Source organism: Heptranchias perlo, chromosome 2 (genome assembly GCF_035084215.1).
Source record: "Heptranchias perlo isolate sHepPer1 chromosome 2, sHepPer1.hap1, whole genome shotgun sequence".
In the NCBI taxonomy this organism is placed as follows: Eukaryota; Metazoa; Chordata; class Chondrichthyes; order Hexanchiformes; family Hexanchidae; genus Heptranchias; species Heptranchias perlo.
In genome coordinates this window covers 159,231,187-159,258,282 of record NC_090326.1, presented here as the reverse complement: position 1 = coordinate 159,258,282, position 27,096 = coordinate 159,231,187, and the positions used below count along the sequence as shown (strand labels likewise).

Below are 27,096 nucleotides of genomic sequence, written 5' to 3'. Positions count from 1 at the left end.
GCAGTAGCAACTTGGATACAGAATTAGCTAAGGGACAGGAAACAGAGTAGTGGTGAATGGTTGTTTTTGGACTGGAGGGAGGTGTACAGTGGTGTTCCCCAGGGGTCAGTGCTGGGACCAATGCTTTTCTTGATATATATTAATGACTTGGACTTGGGTGTACAGGCCATAATTTCAAAATTTGCAGATGACACAAAACTTGGAAGGGTAGTGAACAATGAGGAGGATAGTGATAGATTTCAAGAGGATATAGACAGGCTGGTGGCATGGGCAGACACGTGACAGGTGAAATTTATTGCAGAAAAATGCAAAGTGATACATTTCGGTAGGAAGAACGAGGAGAGGCAATATAAACCAGAGGGCACAACTCTAAAAAGGGTACAGGAACAGAGAGATCTGGGCGTATAAGTTGTTGAAGGTGGCAGGGCAGGTTAAAAAAAGCATATGGGATCCTGGGCTTTATAAATAGAGGCATAGAATACAAAAGCAAGTAAGTCATGATGAACCTTTCATAAAACACTGGTTCGGCCACAACTGGAGTTTTGTGTCCAGTTCTGGGCACCGCACTTCAGGAAAGATGTGAAGGCCTCAGAGAGGTTGCAGAAGAGATTTACTAGAATGATTCCAGGGATGAGGGACTTTAGTTATGTGGATAGACTGGAGAAGCTGGGGTTGTTCTCCTTGGAACAGAGACTGTTGTGAGGAGATTTGATCGAGGTATTCAAAACCATGAAGGGTCTAGACAGAGTAGATAGAGAGAAATTGTTCCCATTGGCGGAAGGATCAAGAACCAGAGGGCATAGATTTAAGGTGATTGGCAAAAGAACCAAAGGTGACATAAGGAAAAACTTCTTTACATAGCGAGTGGTTAGGATCCGGAATGCACTGCCTGAGGGGGTGGTGGAGGCAGATTCAATCATGCTCTTCTAAAGGGAACTGGATAAGTACTTGAACGGAAAATATTTGCAGGGCTACGAGGAAAGGTCGGGGGAATGGGATGAGCTGGATTGCTTTTGCATAGAGCCGGCACGGATTCTGGGCCGAATGGCCTCCTTCCGTGCTGTAACCTTTCTATGATTCTATGAAAAATAGAAAGTGCTGGAAAATACTCAGCAAGCCGGGCAGCATCTGTGGAGCGAGAAACAGAGTTAACGTTTCAGGTCGATGACCTTTTATCAGAACCCAAACTGCCAGTGTAATAACCTGTATGACAATGAACAGCAGCTGTCCCATTAACTCCAGGCATCCCTGGACATAAGAACATTACAAATAGGAGCAGGAGCAGGAGCAGGCCATACGCTCCCTTGAGCCTGCTCCACCATTCATTTAAGATCATGGCTGATCCTCGACCTCAACTTCACTTTCTTGCCCGATCCCCTTATACCTTAATTCCCCATGGGTCCAAAAATCTATCTATCTCGGCCTTGACATCACGTCCTCTTCTGTGTAATGCGTGTTGTCAGTTGTATTTCAGCACAGAGTATTAATGTTTCACCCACGCACCATCTCTACTCCAACAGTGAAGAACTCCCTCTTATAGGGAGAGGTTAGACAGACTGGGACTTTTTTCCCTGGAGAGTAGGAGGTTAAGGGGTGATCTTATAGAAGTCTATAAAATAATGAGGGGCATAGATAAGGTAGATAGTCAAAATCTTATCCCAAAGGTAGGGGAGTCTATAACGAGGGGGCATAGATTTAAGGTGAGAGGGGAGAGATACAAAAGGGTCCAGAGGGGCAATTTTTTCACTCAAAGGGTGGTGAGTGTCTGGAACGAGCTGCCAGAGGCAGTAGTAGAGGCGGGTACAATTTTGTCTTTTAAAAAGCATTTGGACAGTTACATGGGTAAGATGGGTATAGAGGGATATGGGCCAAGTGCAGGCAATTGGGACTAGCTTAGTGGTATAAATTGGGCGACATAGACATGTTGGGCCGAAGGGCCTGTTTCCATGTTGTAACTTCTATGATTCTATGAGTACAATTCAAAAATGTATTGACTTAAGTGGTTACTTGTTTAGTTCTGGGGTGTCCATACTATGGCTCCCGACCCTCTCTTCTCATTCACCTTGCCATTGCTTTGAATTCTCTGGAAGTTTATAAAGGGCTGCTTCTTTGTGCTGTTGCCTCACTGGTAGATAACGCCTCACTCCGAACACCCAAGGTCTGCTCGGGTCGAATGAGATTGGTACAAATTAATGGGAACACGAATTTACACTGTATGTATACGGCCTCCCAAAGGCTTCGCGTTTTCCACAGTTTGGCCGCATAAACCAAAAAAAAGGCTGGACACCTAGTGGTTCCAGTGCGTCCTGTAAGCCAAGTGACAACCAACTCCATCTCCATCTCCTACCCTGGTCACTGTCTCAGGCTGAACCAGAACGTTCCCAGCCTCTTTATCCCCCCGCCCTGTTCAACTCATGCTGAATTTCTGACCCAATATCCTCTCTATTACAAAGATTGCCTGCTTCCTTTTCTATAAAATCACCTGTCTCTTCCCCTACCTCAGCCCATCCTATTGGGAGAATAGCGTGAAGTAGTGGAAAGATTCATCGGCTGATTAGCAGTCTGAGACGTGAACGTTGCTTCCTTGGCTGTTACCATCATTATACTAGCCGATAGGGTGGTTTGCCCTGTACGGCGGGAGGGTTTTATGGGCTCCCACAACCCATACGATGAGGGGAGGAGGCCACCCACACCCACTGGATGCTGGTATCCCACTGGATGTCAATTCAGAATTTTAGAGCCGGAACTCCAGTCTCCACTAGCCAAGATTGTCTGGAGCAGTGTTTGAACCCTGGACCTTCTGACTGAGAGAATGCTATTCATAAGTCAAAGGCTTGCTCCAGCTATTGTATAATAACCTGTAAAAGGTCAGTGCCTGGGGGGGTATGGATAGGGAGGGTCTCCATCAGTTTGGGTGGAGGGGAAGGGACTGTAGCAGAAAAGATTGTACATAGTTTCAATGGGCTGGGCAGTGCTTTTGGCTGCACTAGAAGATAATAAACAGTGTAGTGTGGCTTTATTTATACAACTTCTGGAAGAAGCCCCATTCTGGGTAAAAGGGCCAATATATACAAATGGTGTTATACATGTGTATAAATGTTCACTTTATTGAAGTATGTGCGTATCTTTGTCCGAGATAGGTTTAGTGGGACATCCTGATCTCTAATTGCAGCACCCCTCCCACTAGTGGTTATTTTTTTTAGACTAATTTTCTCTTCATCCCCTCCTCCTCTTCAGAAGCCATTAATTCCTTGGTACAGCTTGTCCTTCAATATCTTTCCCAAGTTGATATTCTTTCTTTCCCCATGGGGAAAGGACAGGGAAGTATCTTAAGCTCTAATTGAAGATCTTGCACCGGCAGCGACATTGTGGGCCGAGTGGTGGTCGTCTGTTTCTATGATTCTTCCTGCAGGAACTTTCACATACAGTTTGGCAGGTGATTCAACCAAGTATTAGACCTGAACCCGATCCTGCCCATAAGTGCACTTTCTAGCTGGCGTCACTGGATAGGAACAAAGATAGAAATCCTATCCAATTTTCCTTTCGCTAACCTAGAGGTGCTGAATCCAATCATAGCACCCCTACTGCTATTCGCAGCTGAGATTTGTTAAGTCAGCACAGAGATACTGGGGAATATCTTGCCCCTTTTCCTCCAGCTCTTCTGCCCCCTCCCCTCTCCTATTATGTCCTGCACTTTAATTCCTTCCCTTCCCCTCCCAGTTGTTTTGAAAGATAGGGGTCTTGGGATTTCCAGTTGGCATAACTTGTCCTGGTAGTATGAGAACGAGGGAGCTTTCCCCACCTCTAATTCATGCACAGAAACTTTATCTCTCATTACAGTACATTTGCTTGTAACTCATTGGTTGTGAAGCACTTTGCATTGTCTTGAGGAAATGATAAGACACTATATCAATGTAAGTTTGTTCTTTCTAGACCTTTCTTGGTGGTACCGGGCACACCTCCCTATCTGTAATTGCCACAACCTTTCCTGATGGTATGGGGCGGTCTCTGTCTCAAATTACTGCATCCCTCCTAATGGCTTGTGAGGCCCTTCCTATCTCCAATTGCAGCACCTCGATGGTATGGAGGAGTCTCCTTCTTGCTAATTGCCATACACCCTCCTGGTGGTATTGGTAGAGGTCTTGCTATCTCTAATTGCCACACACCCTCCTGGTTGTATTGGTGGTGGTGGGGGGAGGGGGGGAGGGGAGGGGAGGGGAGGGGAGGGGAGAGGAGAGGGAAAGAGAGAGAAATCTCCCTATATTTGCCACACCTCCTGGTGGTATTAGTTGCGGGGAGGGGGCGGGCTGTCTGTCTGTCTCTAAATACCACACCCCTTCCAGGTATTCGTATGGGGGAATCTCTCCATCTGTAATTGTCACACCCCCTCCTGGTGGTGGTAGTGGGGGGGGGGCTCTCCATATCATTGTCACACCCCCTCCTGGTGGTATTAGGTGGGGGGGGGTCCTCCCTATAATTGTCACACCCCCCTCCTGGAGGTATTAGCTGGGGGTGTCTCCCTATAATTGTCACACCCCCTCCTGGTGGTATTAGCTGGGGGGGTCTCCCTATAATTGTCACACCCCCTCCTGGTGGTATTAGTGGGGGGGGGGTCTCCCTTTCATTATCACACCCCCTCCTGGTGGTATTAGTGGGGGGGTCTCCCTATCATTATCACACCCCCTCCTGGTGGTATTAGTGGGGGGGGTCTCCTTATAATTGTCTCTCCCCCTTCTGGTGGTATTAGTTGGGGGGGTCTCCCTTTCATTATCACACCCCCTCCTGGTGGTATTAGAGGGGGGGTCTCCCTATAATTGTCACACCCCCTCCTGGTGGTATTAGCTGGGGGGGGGGATCTCCCTATAATTGTCACACCCCCTCCTGGTGGTATTAATTGGGGGGGGGGTCTCCCTATAATTATCACACCCCCTCCTGGTGGTATTAGCTGGGGGGGGGGTCTCCCTATAATTATCACACCCCCTCCTGGTGGTATTAGCTGGGGGGGGGTCTCCCTATAATTATCACACCCCCTCCTGGTGGTATTAGCTGGGGGGGGGTCTCCCTATAATTATCACACCCCCTCCTGGTGGTATTAGCTGGGGGGGGGGTCTCCCTATAATTATCACACCCCCTCCTGGTGGTATTAGCTGGGGGGGGGGGGGTCTCCCTATCATTATCACACCCCCTCCTGGTGACTTTTGCCCCCTTTTGTCCCCGCCCCCTCGGACTGTGATTGACAGGTCTCGGGACAGCTAATGGTTAAGCGGGGCTCTGCCGGTCCGAACGGGCTGGGTGAGCCGAGCCGATCCGAGGCGCCGCTCCGGTCGCCAGGAGCCGAGTTATGTGGGTAAGAGAAAACGGGGAAGTGGGTGGGTGGGTGGGGGAAAAGAGAAGAAAAATAAACACCCCGGGGCCTTCGCTGCGCGTTACATTAACCCTTTCCCCTCCCCGGGGGCCCTACGCCTTCCACCAACCGTCGCTACGGTCTAACACACCGGGGAGCTTGTAGGCCGCTGCGAGAGGATCGAGAGCCTCCGGGCTCGGCTCAGCGGCGCTGACGGCTTTGGCAATCGAGGCGCCGTCTATTTATTCCTTCCGGCTGCGGCTGGGAAGGGAGGCCCGAGTCGGGCTGGGCCTAATCCCGGGGATGTGGTGTCTCTGTCCCGGGGAGGCAGCGAAAGTCGGTGTCAGCAGATCCTCGTTTACTGCACTTGGAGCGCAGACTTGTTGCGGAAGATTTGGTGTAGAGAATGTGGACTTTTTTTCTTTTCTCTCCAGAGGGGAAAAAGAGGGATGTTCGTATGCAGAATATTATCCAGGGAGAGATTGTTCGTATGCAGAATATTATCCAGAGAGATACTGTTCGTATGCAGAATATTATCCAGAGAGAGATTGTTCGTATGCAGAATATTATCCAGGGAGATACTGTTCGTATGCAGAATATTATCCAGAGAGATACTGTTCGTATGCAGAATATTATCCAGAGAGATATTGTTCGTATGCAGAATATTATCCAGAGAGATATTGTTCGTATGCAGAATATTATCCAGGGAGAGATTGTTCGTATGCAGAATATTATCCAGAGAGATACTGTTCGTATGCAGAATATTATCCAGAGAGATACTGTTCGTATGCAGAATATTATCCAGAGAGATATTGTTCGTATGCAGAATATTATCCAGGGAGAGATTGTTCGTATGCAGAATATTATCCAGAGAGATACTGTTCGTATGCAGAATATTATCCAGAGAGAGATATTGTTCGTATGCAGAATATTATCCAGAGAGAGATATTGTTCGTATGCAGAATATTATCCAGAGAGACATTGTTCATGTGCAAAATATTATCCAGAGAGAGATTGTTCATATGCAGAATATATATCCAGAGAGACATTGTTCATGTGCAAAATATTATCCAGGGAGGTATTATGCAATACATTATCCAGAGATATTGTTCATATGCAACATAACTTAAAAATACAGAGCAATTATATAATTAATTTTAAAGAAAATAACTTGTGCTTTAAAAAATATATTGCATTTTTTCAACCAGTGAGGTTGTCCTGAAGCAAATTGTGATGCATTTTTGTTTTCATTAAATTTTACTTTAAGACTGAAGATTTTTATAGTACTGTACTGTAAATCAGGGAATATAAGGCTGCTTGCTCTTTTTTTGCTTAAAATTAGTTTTACAGGGGAGCGTTGTGATAAATTTAAATTTTTGGTGCAATTTTTAAAAAAAGTGACAGTGGCTAAAGTTGACCACACAAATTTCCTGATCTTTGAAGTATGTTGAAAAGGTATAAAAGGATGTAGTAATATTGATATTTATTTTACTAATGGTTTAACTGTTTCCTCTGCTTTGTATATTGACTTATTTATTTATATATAATCTTGCAATTTTTCTAACATGGAAAGGGGGTGGCTGGCAAATTGATGTTGATGGGGATCACTGTGGTCTCGCTGGGAGATAAGAGATCAATATGTTTTTAAAAATGTAATTTTTATAATTAAAAGTACAGTCAAGGCAAGGGAGGGGGCAGGAGGATGACATTTTAGGGTGTGGGGGTTGAGAAAGGAAACTTGTTGCTGCAGGTTTCAGTTTCAAATTTTGGTGAGATTTCCTCTGTTCAGCCACCGACCCGACCCGCCTCCCCCCCCCCCCCTCCCAAATTACTTTTAAAGTCAGTTGCTGGCTTTTACTGTGGAATGTGGGTTTTGTGAGAGTGAGAAATTAAAACATTTCCTTTTTATATATTAAAAAAAAAACAGCTGTGTCCACATTGAGACTAGCACTAAGCATATCTAAGATTCAATAATCAGCCTGTCTTCCCAATATCTCACTGGTGAGCTTTTATGTTGCCCTGTTATTTCCTTCCGGTCTCTGGAGAGCAACATCTGTATGTCACTCTCCATTTATTTTTATAGCCTGTTACTGGTCCACTGGGCCGTCCTGTGGAAATGTGGACCCAGTTGCTGTACTTATTAGAAACACTGGGGACTGGCTCCCTGAACATAGGACCAGGAGTAGGCCATTCAACCTGCTCCCCCATTCAATCAGATCATAGCTGATCTGTACCTCAACTCCATTTACCCACCTTTTCTCCATATCCCTTGATACCCTTACCTAACAAAAATCTATCTATCTTGGTCTTGAAAGCTTCAAGTGACCCAGCATCCTTTTGGAGGGTAGAGTGTTCCAGATTTCCACTGCCCTTTGTGTGAACAAGTGCTTCCTGATTTCACTCTTGAATGGCCTGGCTCTAATTTTAAGATTATGCCCTCTTGTTGTGGATTCCCTCACCAGAGGAAATAGTTTCTCTTTATGTCTCCTATCGAATCCTTTTATCATTTTAAACGCCTCGATTAGCCCGCCCTTCAATCTTCTATACTCGGAAATACAAGCCTCGTCTATGCAACCTGTCCTCATAATTTAACCTTTTAAGCCCCGGTATCATTCTGGTGAATCTGTGCTGCACCCTCTCAAGGCCTATGTATTCTGCCTGTGGTGCAGAATCAACTGGCTCATTCATAGACCCACAAAGGGAGCTGTCAGTTCTCAAGCGTGGAGTGGACACTGGTTAAACATTTGAAGCAGAAGCAGATATAGATCAGTGGGGGAAGAGCAGCGCAGTTGTATTACCTATTGATTGTTCTAGCAAAGAGCTAGGTTGGACATGATGGGCTGAATAGCCTCCTTCTGTGCTGTAAACTTGTATGATCTCCTATAATAAGAAAACGTTGCGATGGAGTTCCAGCTTTTCGGCCAGTTGTGGAGGGGAGGAGGGAAAATGGGCAGTCCAAGCTGAGATCCTCTGTTTTGATTTGTTTAATGTACTGCTCCTTCTGTCATATTGTGATGTTTCATTCCCCCCGCATGGCAAAGACACAGCAGAACTTTATTTCTGCTGAGCAGTTTTTTGCATTCATTTCCCTGGTGTTCAGTCTTGGTTATTACTTCCCCTAGAGTTTTGAGCTGGTGCTTGAAAATTCTCATCTAGTTACTATTGGCTTCATGATTTGCAAGTAGCCTGGGCCACTCCTTATGGCGCAGCTCCAGATTTTTTTTCCTGGTACTTGCATGCTGCGCTTTTATTTTTAGGAGAGTTAGATTTCCCCCCCCAGTTAAAGAAAAAAAGTAGAGGTTTCCAACTACTGCACACAATTCCTTTTGAGAGAAAGCCATTTTTCAAAAGCAAAGTTGCTCATAGGCCAAACCCTTTATGTCCTGTATTTTGTTTTCATGCTGTTGCTCATCTGTGAAAGAAGGGTAGTTAAGGTAAAAACATTTTTGTTTTAAATGCCCTCTGCTGAAAGGGGCTGAGGCCAATTGTCCTCATTGCGCTCGCCCATTCTCCCAGTATTGGCTTAATCAGCACAGCTCACGGATTGAACCTGTAACCTTCCAGGTCTAGTAACAACTCAACTATTCACTGGATAAACTTCCAGAGCCGTTGCAGAAACTTGGTAAAAGTGTTCCTGAATGACTTGCTATTAATCCTACTGTCGTAGAATAAACAAGGTTGCAATATAGTGTGCAAAAAGCTGTTTGCTAAAGCAGCGACGAGACAGTGTATTACAAAGTCAAAACCTGATGAGGCTTGTATGCATAAAGTGTGTGTACTCAGCTCCTCCTTTCTTGCATGTTTTATCTCCTTGCTTCCTGGAGTGCTGAGAGTAAATTCCTATGCATTCAACGGTTTGACCTTTCCTGGCACATGCCTGCATAGCCTGAAGTGGATTATTCTACACACACTTCCTGGCAGGCTTTTTTTTAAAAATATGGTTTTCTCCGCATAGCAATCAAAACAAAACAAAAAAAAAATCCAAATGCTAACGTGAACAGACTGAAAATTGGATCTTTTTCTTTTTACTACTTCCTCATTTTCATTTGTTTTCTTTCTCTTTCTCTCCCCGCACGCTCTTTCAAAAATGTAGTTTATAGAAGTGGTGTGCTATTAAAAATAGCTAAATAACAATTTACCTGATGAAACCGCTCATAGAATAGTTGACAGATTGTGTATTACGACTGAAAATTCAGGTATTCAGATGACGAGCTTGCTCCGTTTAATCTGTTCACTAAAAGCACCCACAAATTCTAAAGCTGAATTGCACTTTTATTTTACTCCAGATATGATTTTTCAGGCAGTAATCTCTGTTTGCATTGGTGTTTGGTGTGGTGGTGTTGTCCTTAGATTAGTGCATTTAAAAAAACCAAATAAATTCTTATTCAATGGTATTGTGGTAAAAACACAGTTGACCAAGTATCACGTGTGCGTGCATCTTTGTGAATGCTTCAGTTAAACGCGGATCCCTGTGGTCAACTCACAGCCAAGAACCGAGAAATGTGATGTTCACCAACGCGTATTGAAGGTGTTTGTCACGTCACTGCTGTAGGTTCACAGGAAATCTGTATTTTGATCACAGGCAGATTTATTGTATTTCTCCTATTTTCTATCCCCCCCCCCCCCAAGCCACAAGAGCACAAGATATTATGGAAGAGGTAGCCCATTTGACCCGACTTAGTTCATCCACCTAGGAAGACACTACAGCCTCTCCCATTGTAGTATCCAATTGGTTATTTAGAAGATTGAGGGGTGTTTTGATCGAAGTTTTCAACATATTAAGGGGAATCATAGAATGGTTACAGCACAGAAGGGGGCCATTCGGCCCGTTGAGCCCGCTCCGGCTCTTTGTAAGAGCAATCCAGTTAGGCTCGTTCTCACGCTCTTACCCTGTAGCCCTGCAAATGTTTTCCCTTCAAATATTTAATCCAGTTCCTTTTTGAAAGCCACGATTGAATGTACTTGCACCACCCTCTCAGGCAGTGTATTCTAGATCACGAGTACTCGCTGCGTAAAAATGTTTTTTCTCATGTCACCTTTGATTCTTTTGCCAATCACCTTAAATCTGTGTCCTCTGGTCCTCGATCCTTCCGCCAATGGGAACAGTTTCTCTTTATTTACATTATCTAATCCCTTCATGATTTTGAACACTTCTATCAAATCTCCTCTTAACCTTCTCTGTTCTAAGAACAACCCCAGCTTCTCCAGTCTCTCCACATAACTCAAGTCCCTCATCCCTGAAACCATTCTAGTAAACCTTTTCTGCATCCTCTCTAAGACCTTCACACCCTAAAGTGCAGGAACTGATAGGATAGATCGAGAGAAACTATTTCTGCTGGTTGGGGAGTCTAGGACTAGGGGGCATAGCCTAACATTTAGAACCAGGACGTACAGGAGTGAAGTTAAGAAATGCTTCTACACCAAAGGGTGGAAGAAGTTTGGGACTCTTCTGCAAATGGCAGTTGGTGCTAGCTCAATTGTTAATTTTAAATCTGAAATTGATAGATTTTTGTTAGCCCCATATCCCTTAATACCTTCGGTTAAGGCGGCCATATGGAGTTAGGCCACAGATCGGCCATGATCTCATTGAATGGTGGAACAGGCTCAAGGGGCTAAATGGCCTACCCCTGTTGCTATGTTATTAAATGATTTCAGGGTTTTTGCCTTCACTACTCCAATACATGGAATGGAATTCTATGATTACTATTTGTGTGAAGAACTTTCAAATCTCAGTCCTAAATCTACTAAAGAAAAGAATTTAAAAACTTGCATTTATATAGCGCCTTTCAGGACCTCAGGACATCCCAAAATGCTTTTTGAAGTTTAGTCACTGTTGTAATGTAGACAATGTGGCAGCCAATTTGTGCAATGCTAGGTCCCACAAACAGCCATGTGATAATGATCAGATAATATGTTTTAATGACATTGATTTGAGAGATAAATATCGGCCAGGACATCGGGGAGAACTTCCTTACTCTTGCATCCACTTGAGAGCACAGATGGGGCCTCGGTTTAACGTTTCATCTGAAAGACGGCACCTCTGGCAGTGCAGCACTCCCTCAGTACAATACTGGAGTGTCAGCCTGGATTATGTGGTCAAATCTTTGGAGTGGAGATTGAACCCACAACCTTCTGACTCAGAGGAGAAAGTGTTACCACTGAACCACAGCTGACACTAATTTGAACCAGTGTCTCCTTAGCCTACACATGCAATTTATTTTGAAGATTTTTTTTATACTGTTGTATACCTCTAAGAACGGTCGGTTCCCTCGACCTATTGTTAGCCAGATAATCAAAGTATACCGGCTGGATCAGAAGTGGATTGATTCATTGCTGGCAGGGATGTGTTGAGACAGCACTGTCCTTGTTCTGTCAGTTGTAAGTTTATCTCCCTATATAATGCCAATGCAATTCAACCCTCAAAAGATCAGTTTGTTCTTTGCCAGGGAGAACATTTATCTCAAGTGGGATTTAACCTTTAATGACCTATCCTGCAAGTGAACTTTCTCTAGTGTTTAACCCTATCCACAGACCTTCTCTTTGGTACATTAAGTACCTGTAGCTTTCTGGCATAACCCCCTGCGGCCAGTGCTGCCGGCCCCTGCGGCTCCTTTGCTGTTGGATACAGGGGGCCAACTTGGCAGTTAGCCTGTTAGCTGAAATTTTCCACACAGATCATGGCCGCGATCCCCTATTTGGAAAGTTTCTCATTGTGGCTCAGTCACATTTCTGGGTGAAAAGAGGTGAGGAACAGAAGATGGATCCTTTTCCTGTGTGTGTGTGTTTGGGGGGGGTGGGGGAGAAGGAAGGGGACAACTGAGCCAGAACTTGCTTCACACCAACAACCACGTGCATTTCAATAACGCCTTTTAATGTAGTAAAATGTTCCAAGGCACTTCACAGGAGTAATTATCAAACCAAATTTGACATCTAGCCACACAAGGAGATATTAGGACAGGTGACCAAAAGCTTGGTCAAAGAGGTAGGTTTTAAGGAGTGTCGTAAAGGAGGAGAAAGAGATGGAGAAGCGGAGAGGTTTGGGGAGGTAATTCCAGAGCTTAGGGCCTAGGCAGCTGAAGGCACTTTCGCCAATGGAAGGGGTGCAGAGACCTGAGGGTTGGAGAGATAAGGAGGGGCGAGGTCATGGAGGGATTTGAAAACGAGGATGGGTTGTACAGCGACATAAGGTATTACGGTACAGGGAAAACTGCCCAAATTTGATCTTAAAATGGACTGCTTTTGTGTAAAGATTGGTCTTGTAGGATGTGGTTTAACTGTAATTTATACTTGAGCTGCATTTGCAGAGTCCTGAAAATTGGGAGCGGTGCCTGCGGTTCCTGTGCTGTATGGAAAATGGATCTGCCTGTAGGAAGGCAGTAAGCGCAGGTCCTGTATGCATCTTGATTCCTCCCCTCCCAACAAAACTTGAATCACTTTCAGCTAGAATATTTGAATACAAACTTACACTTATTAATATACCGAATCCTTGCCTCAGTGTCTACCTAATCATTGTGAAAGCAATGGTTAGGTCTTTGGCAAACTGAGAATAAATGTTAACTCTTGAACTTGCCCCCCACCTGGCTCTTGGACACAAGCCTCGTGCAGTGATCGAGATGCTTCGGTATAGGAAAGACAGCCCAAATTTGTTCGTAAAACGGACTGTTTTTTGTCTATAGCTTTGTCTTGGCTTTGTAAATGTAGCTTGATTGTTATTTATACTTGTCATTTTTGTTTTGCTTTTATTCTGTATGCCCTCCCCCCTCAAAAAAAAACTGTTGTCAGGCTGCTGGCAGTGCTGCCATTTAAGTAGCTATTGGACAGCAGTCCTGAAGACTGGTTTTAAAATTCACATTTTGGGACCTGCCGCATGGGGGAATTGTGGCTGTGGAGCACGTGGCGAGTTCCTAGTGTTAAAATGCGATTTGACCTCCTTCGGGTTCATCTTGAATGGATTGGCAATTGACGAGTAGCCAGAAGCAATGCTGCTGAAATTGCTGTCTTCACTTTCAAAGAGCTAATTGATTACACCAGCTAAACGGTACAACCTCTAAACAGGCTGTCTGGCATTATTGGTTAACCTCCTGTTTTTTTCTGTTATTTGGCAAAAACACAAACAACCACATCCCATTTTTTAAAAAAAAAATCGAGATTAAAATAAAACGGGTAGAGATTTCATTTTATCTTGCTCATTGAATGTGTTATTGCAGTTCATGATGTTTTAACTTGCAAAATCTCTTAATTAACGACTTCCAGTTGGAAAGCTTTACCTAACCCTGACCCCCCCCCCCTCTTGTGTGTTTTTTTAAATCCCTTTCTGTGAAGTTAATGGTCTTTGTTTTCTGTGGACAACTAACTGATTTTTAACAAGGCCAGCAAACCAAAAGTTGTTTTGCTGTTCATGTCGAAACCTTTGTGCAGATCAACTCCAAGAAGACTGGGTTGTGTTTTGCCAGAGGAGATATTGATTCACTATATTCTTGTGCTTGCAAGTGTGCGTAGTGCACAGTGAGGGAGGGTAACGTTTAGAAGAAGGGAAAGTGGAATGAATGTCTATCCGATTCTAGTGCTAACCATAGTGACGTGTGCGCGCGAAAAATACTTCTGTAGGTTCACTGTCGAAAAGCAGCTGCTGCTGTGTATTGGTCCAAGTATTGTACTCCTAACCTTAGGGTTGCCACCAATTCTGTTCTACTGTGGTTGCTGGGATATGCAGTTTGTGAATCCAAATAATAGTCATTCTTATCCAGACAGAACTGCCTGCATGAAAGTGAAGGCGCTATAAGAAACTGTTGCAGTTATAGGATTAAACATTTTCTGGAATGAGGAAATAAAAATACGGAGAAAGGCTTGAAAAATTAGTTGTTTTCATTAGAACAGAGAATATTACTGGGTGAATTGATAGAGGTGTTAAAATCATGACTGGATGGTTGAGTAGATAGAAACAGACTATTTTCAGTGGCTGACAGGTCTAGAATAAGCAGACGTAGATATATTAAGTGTAAGAGATTTAGGACGGAGAGCAGCAGCATCGTTCTTTTTAAAGAGGGCTATGAGCCTGTGGAATGGACTTTCAAAATTGCTGATTGAAGCAAAGACCATGTCTACATTTAAGATTAGGCTGTTTAGGTGGTTGAAGGGTAGGGGAAATGAAGGGATATGGGATTAGGACGACTGCTGATATGGAAAATAAGCACCAACATTGGTTGAGCCAAATGGCCTCTTTCTGTGTTGTAATTCTATGTACAAGTCTTCTCTCTTCCCCCTTGCCCCAAAAAAACACCAGATGAAGATGAAGAAATACAGAAAGAAAAACATTGTTGAGTGAAAGATAAATTGAAATAATGATTCCCAGGAGAATGGAAGGGGCAGAATGTATGTTATAGCGGTCTTATAGAATCATAGAATCATAGAAGTTACAACATGGAAACAGGCCCTTCGGCCCAACATGTCCATGTCGCCCAGTTTATACCACTAAGCTAGTCCCAATTGCCTGCACTTGGCCCATATCCCTCGATACCCATCTTCCCCATGTAACTGTCCAAATGCTTTTTAAAAGACAAAATTGTACCCGCCTCTACTACTGCCTCTGGCAGCTCGTTCCAGACACTCACCCCCTTTGAGTGAAAAAATTGCCCCTCTGGATCCTTTTGTATCTCTCCCCTCTCACCTTAAATCTGTGCCCCCTCGTTATAACTCACTGCCTTCCACTGCTGATCAGAGTCTAGGCTGCTTCAATGATGGGCTACACCATTTTGCTGAGATAAAATGGTGTAGCCCATCATTGAAGCAGCCTAGACTCTGATCAGCAGTGGAAGGCAGTGAGTTACGTCTGTGACCCCTTTGGATGTAGGAATGCAATATTATATGGGCTGGGATACGAATTAATAACCATAAACAATACAGTTATTAAGCATGAAATTGGGTTTTAAAAAATATATATCGCAGAGCCCAGTCTCTCTCATGGTTTGGATGCCGGTGATGGACTGGGGTTGACAATTGTAAACAATTTTACAACACCAAGTTATAGTCCAGCAATTTTATTTTAAATTCACAAGCTTTCGGAGGCTTCCTCCTTCGTCAGGTGAACGATGGTTTGGAGGTAGAGTCCCTAATACTGAGCTGTTTGAGATGTTGAAAGGTCCCAAGTTGGAACTCATTTTGTCCAGGGTTAGCAGATCTCAAGAATGCCCCAGGTGTCGGGGAAATTTGACTTGATTCCTGATGGCGACCCTGCTGAGTGCGCACATCAGTCTGTGCTGTGGCCAGTACAGAATTGGGCCTGGTTGTGATATCCTCCAGAGTTGGTTAGTCTGCCCGTATAAGTTGTGCAGCCTCACTTATAAGACTACTTGAGCAAGGTACCAGAGAGCTTTCATGAAACTGTAGCCAAGTATAGAAGTGGGAGGGAGAGAGAGAAAAAATTACTGTTTACAGATACAGATGCTTGGTAGGAATCTTTCATACAGGATCATAAGGCACCGGGCACATACTTAGAAATAATGTTTCCAAATAGGAAGTAGATTGATGTTCCAGCTACGAATCAATCTTGCTGAGATGAATGAAACTACTTGGCAGCACAGCTGTGCAAACAACCGTTTCAGCTGCAAGACTGAACCAATAAGGGTGTCGGGGAATACTTCTGAGAAAAAGAAGCTTTGTGCGTGCGTGTGTCTGAGACGCTACACTTAGTTCATATGTTCACTAAATGACTGTACAGTAAAATGTGGATTCCTGGGCACACTTGCTGGACGGCAAATCTAATAAGGAGGTTCAGGCAGTATAATGGATACCTGAGGCAGTAAGCTGAATTTTGTGGGCTAATTGTAATTTAATCTAATTTTACATCGGTTGCTGGATTGTTAATTTGTGGATGGTGGTTGTTCATTCGTCTCACGTAGTTAATTTGCAGGGAAGCTGGCATAGAAGGATTGTGACACCATCCTCACCAGTTCATTGCCAAATAATCCGCAGTCGATTGATGAAGAATTTGAATATTTAGTTTATAATTGTATGGGTTCAAGGAGCATTCCATGTGTTTTGTAGCTGGATACTTCAGTCTGCTCATAATGTAGCATCAAACCACAGTGGAATGAAAATTATATCCTAATTATACATGGAAGTAGAATTGAACACAAGTTAACGGTACCTGATTTTAGGACCGCATGTTTGATTTGCGAAATTTGTAATAAGAATGCAAGGACTTGGTTTGCATTATTGGCTGCTGTGCTATCCAATCGGATCAGTTTTAATTCTAATAGGGTTCTGTACTGCTGCTATGCAGAGTGTTACATTCATTGGCCCTTTATTGATGTGTGTAATTTCTCACGCTTTTTGGTTGAATATCTGAACAAATGAAATCATTGTCCACGCCTGTGTGCAGTTGTTATGGTTTCGGTATTACAGGAATGCCACTGCAGTTTGTATTATACGCACACAAACGAGGGAGGATCCAGTGTTTCAGTTGACGGTCATGTCCTCCATTATAATTTCTTATGGGCCTTTCTAAACTCTGCTGTTTGAAAATCTTCATTGTGCCAAATTGGTCCAAAATTGCAATCGCGAATAGTGTGGAATTATTTCGGTTGCATCTGAGTCAAATGAGCACAGCCTGTTCTCATCCCCCTCGCCCCCATTCTGACTCATGCTTTTCCTAGCTGCACACCCAAAACTTCCTTTTCTGAAACCATGTATAACCATGTTTGTAGGGGCATGGTGTTCTTGGCTAGATGCTTACCAGCATAGGGCAAAGGCAGAATAACGTTTAAGTGTCCATGGTATAGCTCTGAATTGACGTTACTGAGGGCTACTATCTGCTTTTATTTTCCTCACGGCAAGGTAAAAACACCAACTTGCAATTATATAGCGCCTCGAACACAGTACAACCTCAAGGTGCTTCACAGGAGCGATTATCAAACAAAATTATCCACCGAGCCATATAAGGAAATAGTAGGACAGGTGGTCAAAGAAGTAGGTTTTAAAAAGTGTCTTAGAGGAGGGGAAAGAGAGTTAGAGGAGCTGAGGCTTTGGGAGAGAATTCCAAAGCTTGGGGCCTAGGCAGCTGAAGGCACGGCTTCCAAAGGTGGAGCGATTTAAAATCGGGGATGCGCAAGAGGCAAGAATTGGAGGAAGGAATTGAGTTGTAGGGCCGGAGGTGGATACGGAGATAGGGAGGGGCGAGGCCATGGAGGAATTTGAAAACAAGGGATGAGAATTTTAAAATCGAGGCGTTAGAATCATAGAAGTTTACAACATGGAAACAGGCCCTTCGGCCCAACATGTCAGTGTCGCCCAGTTTATCCCACACCGGTAGCCAATATAGGTCAGCGATCACAGGGGTGATGGGTGAACGGGACTTGGTGCGAGTTAGGATACGGGCAGCAGTGTATTGGATGAGCTCCAGTTTATGGAAGGTGGAAGATGGGAGGCCGGCCAGGAGAGCATTGGAATAGCCAAGTCTAGAGGTTACAAAGGTACGGATGAGGGTTTCAGCAGATGGGCTGAGGCAGGAGCAGAGACAGGTGATGATGTTACGTACGTGGAAGTAGGCAGTCTTGGTGATGGAGCAGATATGTGGTCGGAAACTCATCTCCGGGTCAAATAGGATGCCAAGGTTGCTTCAGCATCAGACAGTTGCCAGGGAGAGGGATGGAATCGTTGGCTATGGAACAGAGTTTGTGGCAGGGACTGAAGATAATGGCTTCGGTCTTTCCAATATTGGAGGAAATTTCTGCTCATTCAGTACTGGATGTCAGACAAGCATTGTGAAAAATCAAAGACAGAGGAGGGGTCGAGGGAGATGGTGGTGAGGTGGAGCTGGGTGTCGTCAGCGTACATGTGGAACCTGATGATGTGTTTTCAGATGATGTCGCCGAGGGGCAACATGTAGGTGAGAACTAGGAGGGGGCTAGTGTTGGATCCTTGGGGGTACTCCAGAAATATTGGTGCGGGAGTGGGAAGAGAAGCCATTGCAGGTGATTCTCTGGCTACAACTGGATAGATAAGAATGGAATCAGGCGACTGCAGTCCCAACCAACTGGACGATGGAGGGGAGATGTTTGAGGAGGAGGATGATGTGGTCAACTGTGTCAAAGTCTGCAGACAAGTAGAGAACGATGAGGAGGGATAGTTTACCACAGTCACATAGGATGTCATTTGTCCCTTTTGATAAGGGCCGTTTCACTACTGTGGCAGGGTTGGAAACCTGATTGGAGGGATTCAAAAATGGAGTTCCGGGAAAGATTGGCACGAATTTGGGAGGCGACAACACGTTCAAGGACTTTGGAGAGGAAAGGGAAGTTGGAGATGGGGCGGTAGTTTGCAATGACAGAGGGGTCAAGGGTGGGTTTTTTGAGGAGGGTGGTGATGACGGCAGATTTGAAGGGGAGGGGGACAGTTAACAATATTAGCTAACATGGGGGTCAGGAAGGGAAGTTGAGTGGTCGTCAGTTTAGTGGGAATAGGGTCGAGGAAGCAGGAAGTGGGTCTCATGATCAAGATGAGCTCAGAGGGCTTGAGGGGCGATAGGAGAGAAACTAGAGAAAGATGCGAGTTCAGGGCTAGGGCAGGGGGGAACCTTAGGGGAAGTTTGGCATGGTGGGCTAGGGGAGAGGAGGTCCTGCAAGGTGAATTTAAGGAGTTAGGAGATAAATTAAAAAGCAGGACTTCAAGGTAGTGATCTCAGGATTACTACCGGTGCCATGTGCTAGTGAGTATAGGAACAAGAGAATAGACAGGATGAATGCGTGGCTGCAGGGATGGTGTAGGAGGGAGGGATTTAGATTCCTGGGACATTGGCACCAGTTCTGGGGAAGGTGGGACCTGTACAAGCGTGACGGGTTACACCCGAGCAGGACCGGGACCAATGTCCTCGCGGGAGTGTTTGCTAGTGCTGTTGGGGAAGGTTTAAACTAGAGTGGCAGGGGGATGGGTGCCTGAGCGGGGAGTCAGAAGGGAATAAAATTGAGAGTAGCAAGAGAGGGGAAGACCCAGGGGAAATCTACAATACAAACAGTTGTTCAAGAACAAGTGAGAGGGAAAAGCGTAGAGCAGCGGAAAGAAAGTGTACTTCAGGCACGACAGATAAAATAAAAACTAGAAGGCGTAAGGCAATTAACCCAGCATCAAAGCTGTGGCAGGGGGTTGGGAACCTGAGCAGGGAGACAGAGGAAAGCGTGTCAGGAAGGGACAGAAGGTATGGAGTAAAAGGTAAAGTGTTAAAAAAGGAAAAAGCAGGAACTAAGTGTCACAAAACATATTTGCAAGTTCTTTATCTGAATGCACGTAGCATTCGTAACAAAATGGACAAGTTAACGGCACAAATAACTACGTATGGGTATGATCTTGTGGCCATTACAGAAACATGGCTGCAGAGTGACAACGACTGGGAATTAAATATGCCAGGGTATTTAACAATCAGGAAGGACAGGCAGGCAGGAAGGGGAGGTGGGGTGGCTATGTTAATAAAGGAAGGAATCACTGTAATACAGAGAAATGATATTGGGACAAAGGATCAGGATAATGAAACAGTTTGGGTAGAGATCGGGAATAATAAGGGGGAAAGAAACACTCGTGGGCACAGTATATAGGCCTCCTAATAGTTGCAACTCTGCTGGAAGAAGTATTAATCAGGAAATAGTCGGGGCATGTAATAAGGGAACAGCTATAATTATGGGAGATTTTAACTATCATATTGACTGGACAAATCAAATTGGGCAGGGCAGCCTTGAGGAAGAGTTTATTGAGTGTATTCGGGATGGATTTCTCGGGATGGATTTCCAAGGTTGCTTGCCCCCTTGTAGGATCAGTATGTAACTGATCCTACAAGGGGGCAAGCAACCTTGGACCTGGTCCTGTGTAATGAACCAGGATTAATTAATAATGTCCTAGTTAAGGATCCCTTTGGAATGAGTGACCATAACATGGTTACATTCCATATCCAATTAGAGGGTGAGAAGGTTGGTTCTCAAACAAGCGTACTGAGCTTGAATAAAGGAGACTATGATGGTATGAGAGCGGAATTGATTAAAGTGGACTGGGAAAATAGATTAAAGGGTAAAACGGTACATGAGCAGTGGTATTCATTCAAGGAGTTATTTTACAACTTTCAAAAAATATATATTCCGCTGAGGAAAAAAGGGTGTAAAAGAAATGACAGCCATCCGTGGCTAAGTAAAGAAATTAAGGATAGTATCCAACTAAAAACAAGGACATATAAGGTAGCCAAACTTAGTGGGAGGATAGAAGATTGGGAAGTCTTCAAAAGACAGCAAAAAGTAACGAAAGGATTGATTAAGAAAGGGAAGATAGATTATGAAAATAAATTAGCAAAAAATATAAAAACAGATAGCAAGAGTTTCTACAGTTATATAAAAAGAAAAAGGGTGGCTAAGGCAAACGTAGGTCCCTTCGAGGATGAGACCGGGAAATTAATGGTGGGAAACATGGAGATGGCAAAAATGCTGAAATATTTTGTTTCAGTCTTTACGGTAGAGGACACTAAGAATATCCCAACACTGGACAAACAGGGGGCTCTCGGGGGGGGGGGGGGGGGGGGGGGGAGGAGCTAAATACAATTAAAATCACTAAGGAATTGGTACTCAGTAAATTAATGGGACTCAAGGCGGATAAATCCCCTGGACCTGATGGCATACATCCTAGGGTCTTGAGGGAAGTGGCAGGAGGGATTGTGGATGCTTTGGTAATAATTTTCCAAAATTCTCTGGACTCGGCAAAGGTCCCGGCAGATTGGAAAACTGCTAATGTAACACCCTTATTTAAAAAGGGTAGTAGGCAGAAGGCTGGAAATTATAGACCAGTTAGCCTAACATCTGTGGTGGGTAAAATTTTGGAGTCTATTATTAAGGAGACAGTAGCGGAACATTTGGATAAACATAATTTAATAGGACAAAGTCAGCATGGCTTTACGAAGGGGAAGTCATGTCTGACAAATTTGCTTGAGTTCTTTGAGGACATAACGTACAGGGTGGATAAAGGGGAACCAGTGGACATAGTGTATTTAGACTTCCAGAAGGCATTCGACAAGGTGCCACATAAAAGATTATTGCTCAAGATAAAGAATCACTGGATTGGGGGTAATATACTGGCATGGGTGGAGGATTGGTTATCTAACAGGAAGCAGAGAGTTGGGATAAATGGTTCATTCTCGGACTGGCAACCAGTAGCCAGTGGTGTTTCGCAGGGGTTGGTGCTGCGTCCCCAACTCTTTACAATCTATATTAACGATTTGGAGGAGGGGACCGAGTGTAACATATCAAAGTTTGCAGATGATACAAAGATGGGAGGGAAAGTAGAGAGTGAGGAGGACATAAAAAACCTACAGGGGGATATAGACAGGCTGGGTGAGTGGGTGGAGATTTGGCAGATGCAATACAATATTGGAAAATGTGAGGTTTTGCACTTTGGCAGGAAAAATCAGAGAGCAAGTTATTATCTTAATGGCGAGAAACTGGAAAGTACTGCAGTACAAAGGGATCTGGGGGTCCCAGTGCAAGAAAATCAAAAAGTTAGTTTGCAGGTGCAGCAGGTGATCAAGAAGGCCAACGGAATGTTGGCTTTTATTGCTCGGGGAATAGAATATAAAAACAGGGAGGTATTGCTGCAGTTATATAAGGTATTGGTGAGACCGCACCTGGAATACTGCATACTGTTTTGGTGTCCATACTTAAGAAAAGACATACTTGCTCTCGAGGCAGTACAAAGAAGGTTCACTCGGTTAATCCCGGGGATGAGGGGGTGGACATATGAGGAGAGGTTGAGTAGATTGGGACTCCAGTCATTGGAGTTCAGAAGAATGAGAGGCGATCTTATTGAAACATATAAGATTGTGAAGGGGCTTGATCGGGTGGATGCGGTAAGGATGTTCCCAAGGATGGGTGAAACTAGAACTAGGGGTCATAATCTTAGAATAAGGGGCTGCTCTTTCAAAACTGAGATGAGGAGAAACTTCTTCACTCAGAGGGTAGTAGGTCTGTGGAATTTGCTGCCCCAGGAAGCTGTGGAAGCTACATCATTAAATAAATTTAAAACAGAAATCGACAGTTTCCTAGAAGTAAAGGGAATTAGGGGTTACGGGGAGCGGGCAGGAAATTGGACATGAATTTAGATTTGAGGTTAGGATCAGATCAGCCATGATCTTATTGAATGGCGGAGCAGGCTCGAGGGGCCGATTGGCCTACTCCTGCTCCTATTTCATATGTTCTTATGGAAGCAGCAGAGGCAACTGCATGGTTGGTCTCAATCTTAGTGACAAAGGAGTCCATGAGTTCCTCGCACTTGCTGTTGGAGGTGATGGTGCAGGAGGCAGGGGGAGGGGTTTAAGAAGATGGTTTGTAGTGACGAAAAGTTGGGGGTTATCTTTGCATTCCAGGATGATCCTGGATTCGTGAGCAGTTTTGGCAGAGGAGAGCAGGACCTGATCATTCTTTGTGGACCAGCCAGATCTGGCGATGAATGGCTAAACCAGTTGTCCACCATTAATGTTCAAGTCTGCGTCCCTTGGACTTAAGGGAGCGGAGATGAGGGCCGTACCAGGAGGAACGACCAGGGTGAGAGAAAGTAATCGTTTTAATGGCGACACGGGCATCAGAGGTGGAGGTGAGTGTGTGATTGAGCAGATGCCGTGGTGAATGGAGGGCCAAAGGCTGGACAGTTGGGAAGTTGAAAGTGTCGTTGTAAGTGGATTTGTTAAGGGAAGGTCGTGTCTGACTAACTTGATTCAATTTTTTGAGGAGACAACAAGGAGGGTTGATGAGGAGGGTAGCACGTTTGATGTAGTTTACATGGATTTTAGTAAGGCTTTTGACAAGGTCCCACATGGCAAACTGGTCAAAAAAAGTAAAAGCCCGTGGGATCCAAGGGAAAGTGGCAAGTTGGATCCAAAATAGGAGTAGCAGGAAGCAAAGGGTAATGGTCGACGGGTGTTTTTGTGACTGGAAAGCTGTTTCCAGTGGGGTTCTGTAAGGCTCAGTACTAGGTCCCTTGCTTTTTGTGGTATATATCAATGAGTTAGACTTAAATGTAGGGGGCATGATCAAGAAGTTTGCAGATGATACAAAAATTGGCCATGTGGTTATACTGAGGAGGAAAGCTGTAGACTGCAGGAAGCTATCAATGGACTGGTCAGGTGGGCAGAAAAGTGGCAAATGGGATTCAATCCTGAGAGGTGTGAGGTAATGCATTGGGGAGGGCAAACAAGGCGAGGGGATACACAATAAATGGTAGGATACTGAGAAGTGTGGAGGAAATGAGGGACCTTGGAATCCATGTCCACAGATCCTATGTGCCTCTAAGGAGGCACATCGGATACTTTCCTTTTATTAGCTGAGGCATAGAATATAAGAGCAGTGAGGTTATGCTAGAATTGTATAAAACACTAGTTAGGCCACAGCTTGAGTACTGCGTACAGTTCTGGTCACCACATTACAGGAAAGATGTGATTGCACTAGAGAGGGTACAGAGGAGATTTGAGGATATTGCCATGTCTGGAGAATTTTAGCTATGAGGAAAGATGGGATAGGCTGGGGTTGTTTTCTTTGGTGAAGAGGATGCTAAGGGGAGATTTAATTGAGGAGTATAAAATTATGTAGGGCCTAGATAGAGTGGGTAGGAAGGACCAATTTCCCTTAGCAGAGAGGCTAATAACCAGGGCACATAGATTTAAAGTAACTGGTAGAAGGATTAGAGGGGAGCTGAGGAGAATGTTTTTAGCCAGAGGTTGGTGGGGGCCTGAAACTCACTGCCTGAAAGGGTGGTAGAGGCAGAAACCCTCAACTCATTTAAAAAGTACTTGGATATGCATTTGAAGTGCCGTAACCTACAAGGCTTTGAACCAAGAGCTGGAAAGTGGGTTACGGCTGGATAGCTCTTTATTTTCTGGCACAGACACGATGGACCGAATGGCCTCCTCTGTGCCGTAAATTTCTGATTGAGTGACTTGGGGGAGTTTTTTTTTCCAGGCACAGACACAAATAAGTGGGGTGGGGAATGGGGGTGTGGGTGGAGAGGGATACAAGGAAGTGATCAGAGATGACCTTATGTGATTGTCATGATGGGAGTAGAGAGGCCATGTGAGATGGCAAGGTCGAGGGGGTGGCTGTGAATATGGGTAGGGGAGTTTATATTGAGGGAGAGATTAAGGGAGGATGGGGGCGGCAGTGAACTCAGGAAAGTGAACATGGTGAGTTGAGATGGAGGTTGAAATCACTGAGGCTGAGAAGCCGCTCGGGGCAGAGGCTGAGGGAGGAAAGCAGTGGAGATACCCTTGGTGAGAAACTTGGTGTGGTATTTGGGTGGGCGATAGAGAATAAAGATTTTGGAGGAGAGGTGAGGAACGAGGTGAGATGCTCAAAGGAGGAGAAGGTGTCAGAGGAGTCGGGGGACAGACCAAGGTGTGATTTGGTGATGAGGGCCACACCTCCACCGCGGCAGTCTGGGTGGGGCAAGTGGTGGAAGATATCGCCTGGCGGGGAGGCTTCGTTAAGGGGAAGTTGTCATCAGCTGTCAGCCCAGTTTTCATCAAGGCCGTGATATCGATGCAATCGTCCACAATAAGCTTGTGGATGGCAAGGGCCTTGATCGCAAGTGAACGGATGTTCTGGAGGGAGATGCGGAGTGGGGCAGTGATAGCTGATCCGCTGGCAGAGCCCACAGGGTCAGTGGTAGGAGGGTTGCAGTCAGTTCAGCTTCATAATTTTAAAACATTTTAACAAAGAATGTAAGTAATGAAGTTCAGAAGTAAATTGTATTGGATAGTTTCTGGTAGAATTTCAGTTGTGCCTTATGTGGAATGGAAAGGGTAACCTAACTTGATTTACAAACCTGCAAAATGTTTTCGAGCCCTATGTCGTGAGATGATAAAAGTAGAGATGAATCTTAAACCCAGATGAATCTACACACCCACATTATGTATATTTTTGTATATTGAAAAATATTGGTTTTATAGAACGCAGTTTGAGGTTGGGAGTTGACCTTTACTTCACAAACCACAACTGCCTTTTTAGTTTTTTTTAAGAAAAGCTTTAATTGTTTTCCTCTCTGTTTGCAGACTATCTGAGAGCAGGTACCTATGAGTATTTCCTCTAGCCACCCACACACCTTAACAAGCACAGGTTAGCTACTTACATTCGAGCAGAAGTTTCTGGGATGTGGGGAGGGGGGAAGCCATTGTTTGTTTTTAATGCTATTTTGTGACAAAGTTGCTGGTTGGCATTTGGTTGGGGGAGAGGGATGTCTGTGAATGTAAAACTTCAAAGATACTTTTGAGTTTTTGAAAGAGGTACTTTTTGTAAAATGGACACCACTTGATTGTTTGTTTGACCTGCTTGGCCAAGTTGCTATCATCTATGAGATCTTATTCCTTGTTCAGTAGACATTCTGAAACCCACCAGTACGCATCCCATTGCACATTTGTAAAGTCCTTGAGCACCTATTTGCTGCCTTACTAAGCCCAGTGTTGTATTGGATTTCATGTTGCATACATTTTTTTTTTGAGATGACCTGATCGTAACTGGGAAAAAGAAAAAAAAACTTTCTACCGCTCTGAGACCCACATGTCGTTTCCATTGCAATTAAAGATTTACCTGTGAGATTAATTTCCAAATGTGTGGTACAAACGGAGTGTATAATGGGGAACAGTGGGTTGAAATCTGTATCCTAACTTGTGATGTTAAGTGTTGTCAATAGGAGTTCAGTAAAAATGCAGTGATGGGCACGTATAGTTTTCATCCAGCTACACTTGTGTCTTTTTTTTAAGTGAAGTGGATGTATGAATTTTTTGTCCTGTGATAAATGCCCAGCACTTAGTTAGCTTGTTGATTTTTGCCCTTCTGACTTAGGTTGTGTCTGGAGAGAATAGTTTGAGCTTCATAAATAATTAGGATGAAGTATTGGTGGTTACTGGTCTGTCAGTGGTGGCAGGAAGTTGAAACATGATTAGGAGCATCACCCAAGGCACATATTGGCAGAACATTTGTGTGTGGCCTTTAAGTTACCTGTTTTCTATGGTGTTTTGGCACCGTGTTAATTAAGCCTATTGACAAGACTTGTGCTACCTCCGACTTGATCGTTATGAGTGAATGGGGTCTGCTTATTTGTGGGATATCAATTGTCCTCATTGTGTATTTTTTTAAACATTTAATAGGGACTTTGCTTCAGATTCTTGTTCCCTTTGGGAAAACTGGAAGCTGCAGCTGTGAAATGGATTGATTCGTTCAGTCTCCTTTTTACCCTTCCTCCCTGATCAGATTTCTACTGCCTAATTCTTGATTCTTCTAGCCCCAAATTTAGCAAGCACCCAGAGCTTTGAAGACGGTGATTGGAGTGCTTGTTTGTGTATTTCTTGAAAAACTTGGAGATGTTCCTTGAACCAGGGAAACAGCTTGTCTGAGTGGACCAGACAATACCTGCCAAGGTGTTTGCAGTTAAGTTTTTTTTCATCCTCTCATTCCCCAATTTGCAGCTGCCTCCCATATAAGTTTCAAATCACCAGCCTGTCTGGTACCTGACACAGATGCCCTTTTTGTTTTTCTAGCCAAACTGTAATTTACTGTCTTGTGAATAAACCACATAGTGCTCAGAAGTGTGGTGGCAAACCTTTTGCTTTGGGGGTAATTTTTATTTTCCTAACATCCTTAAGTTTTTGGTGTCTGATTTGTAAGTGAGAGAAAATGAAATATTGGCTAAATTCTACACTAATTTTGTTTTGGGTTGTCCCAAGAACATGATCAGGCGCTATA

General features: G+C 44.2%; 1 protein-coding gene across 3 annotated transcripts in view; it reads left to right on the top strand.

Moving 5' to 3' along the window:
- The window catches only part of zbtb47b (zinc finger and BTB domain containing 47b), a 261,214-nt gene that overhangs the window by 96,082 nt on the left and 138,036 nt on the right, over window positions 1-27,096 (top strand). The window contains exon 1 of one of the 3 annotated variants that reach the window (XM_067968185.1): window positions 5,250-5,347. The exons of the other annotated variants lie outside the window; for them this stretch is intronic. Coding sequence (XP_067824286.1) covers window positions 5,342-5,347 — 6 coding nt within the window. The 5' untranslated portion in view covers window positions 5,250-5,341. Of the gene's footprint in view, window positions 1-5,249; window positions 5,348-27,096 lie in introns of those variants that run through there. 3 annotated transcript variants of the gene reach the window in all.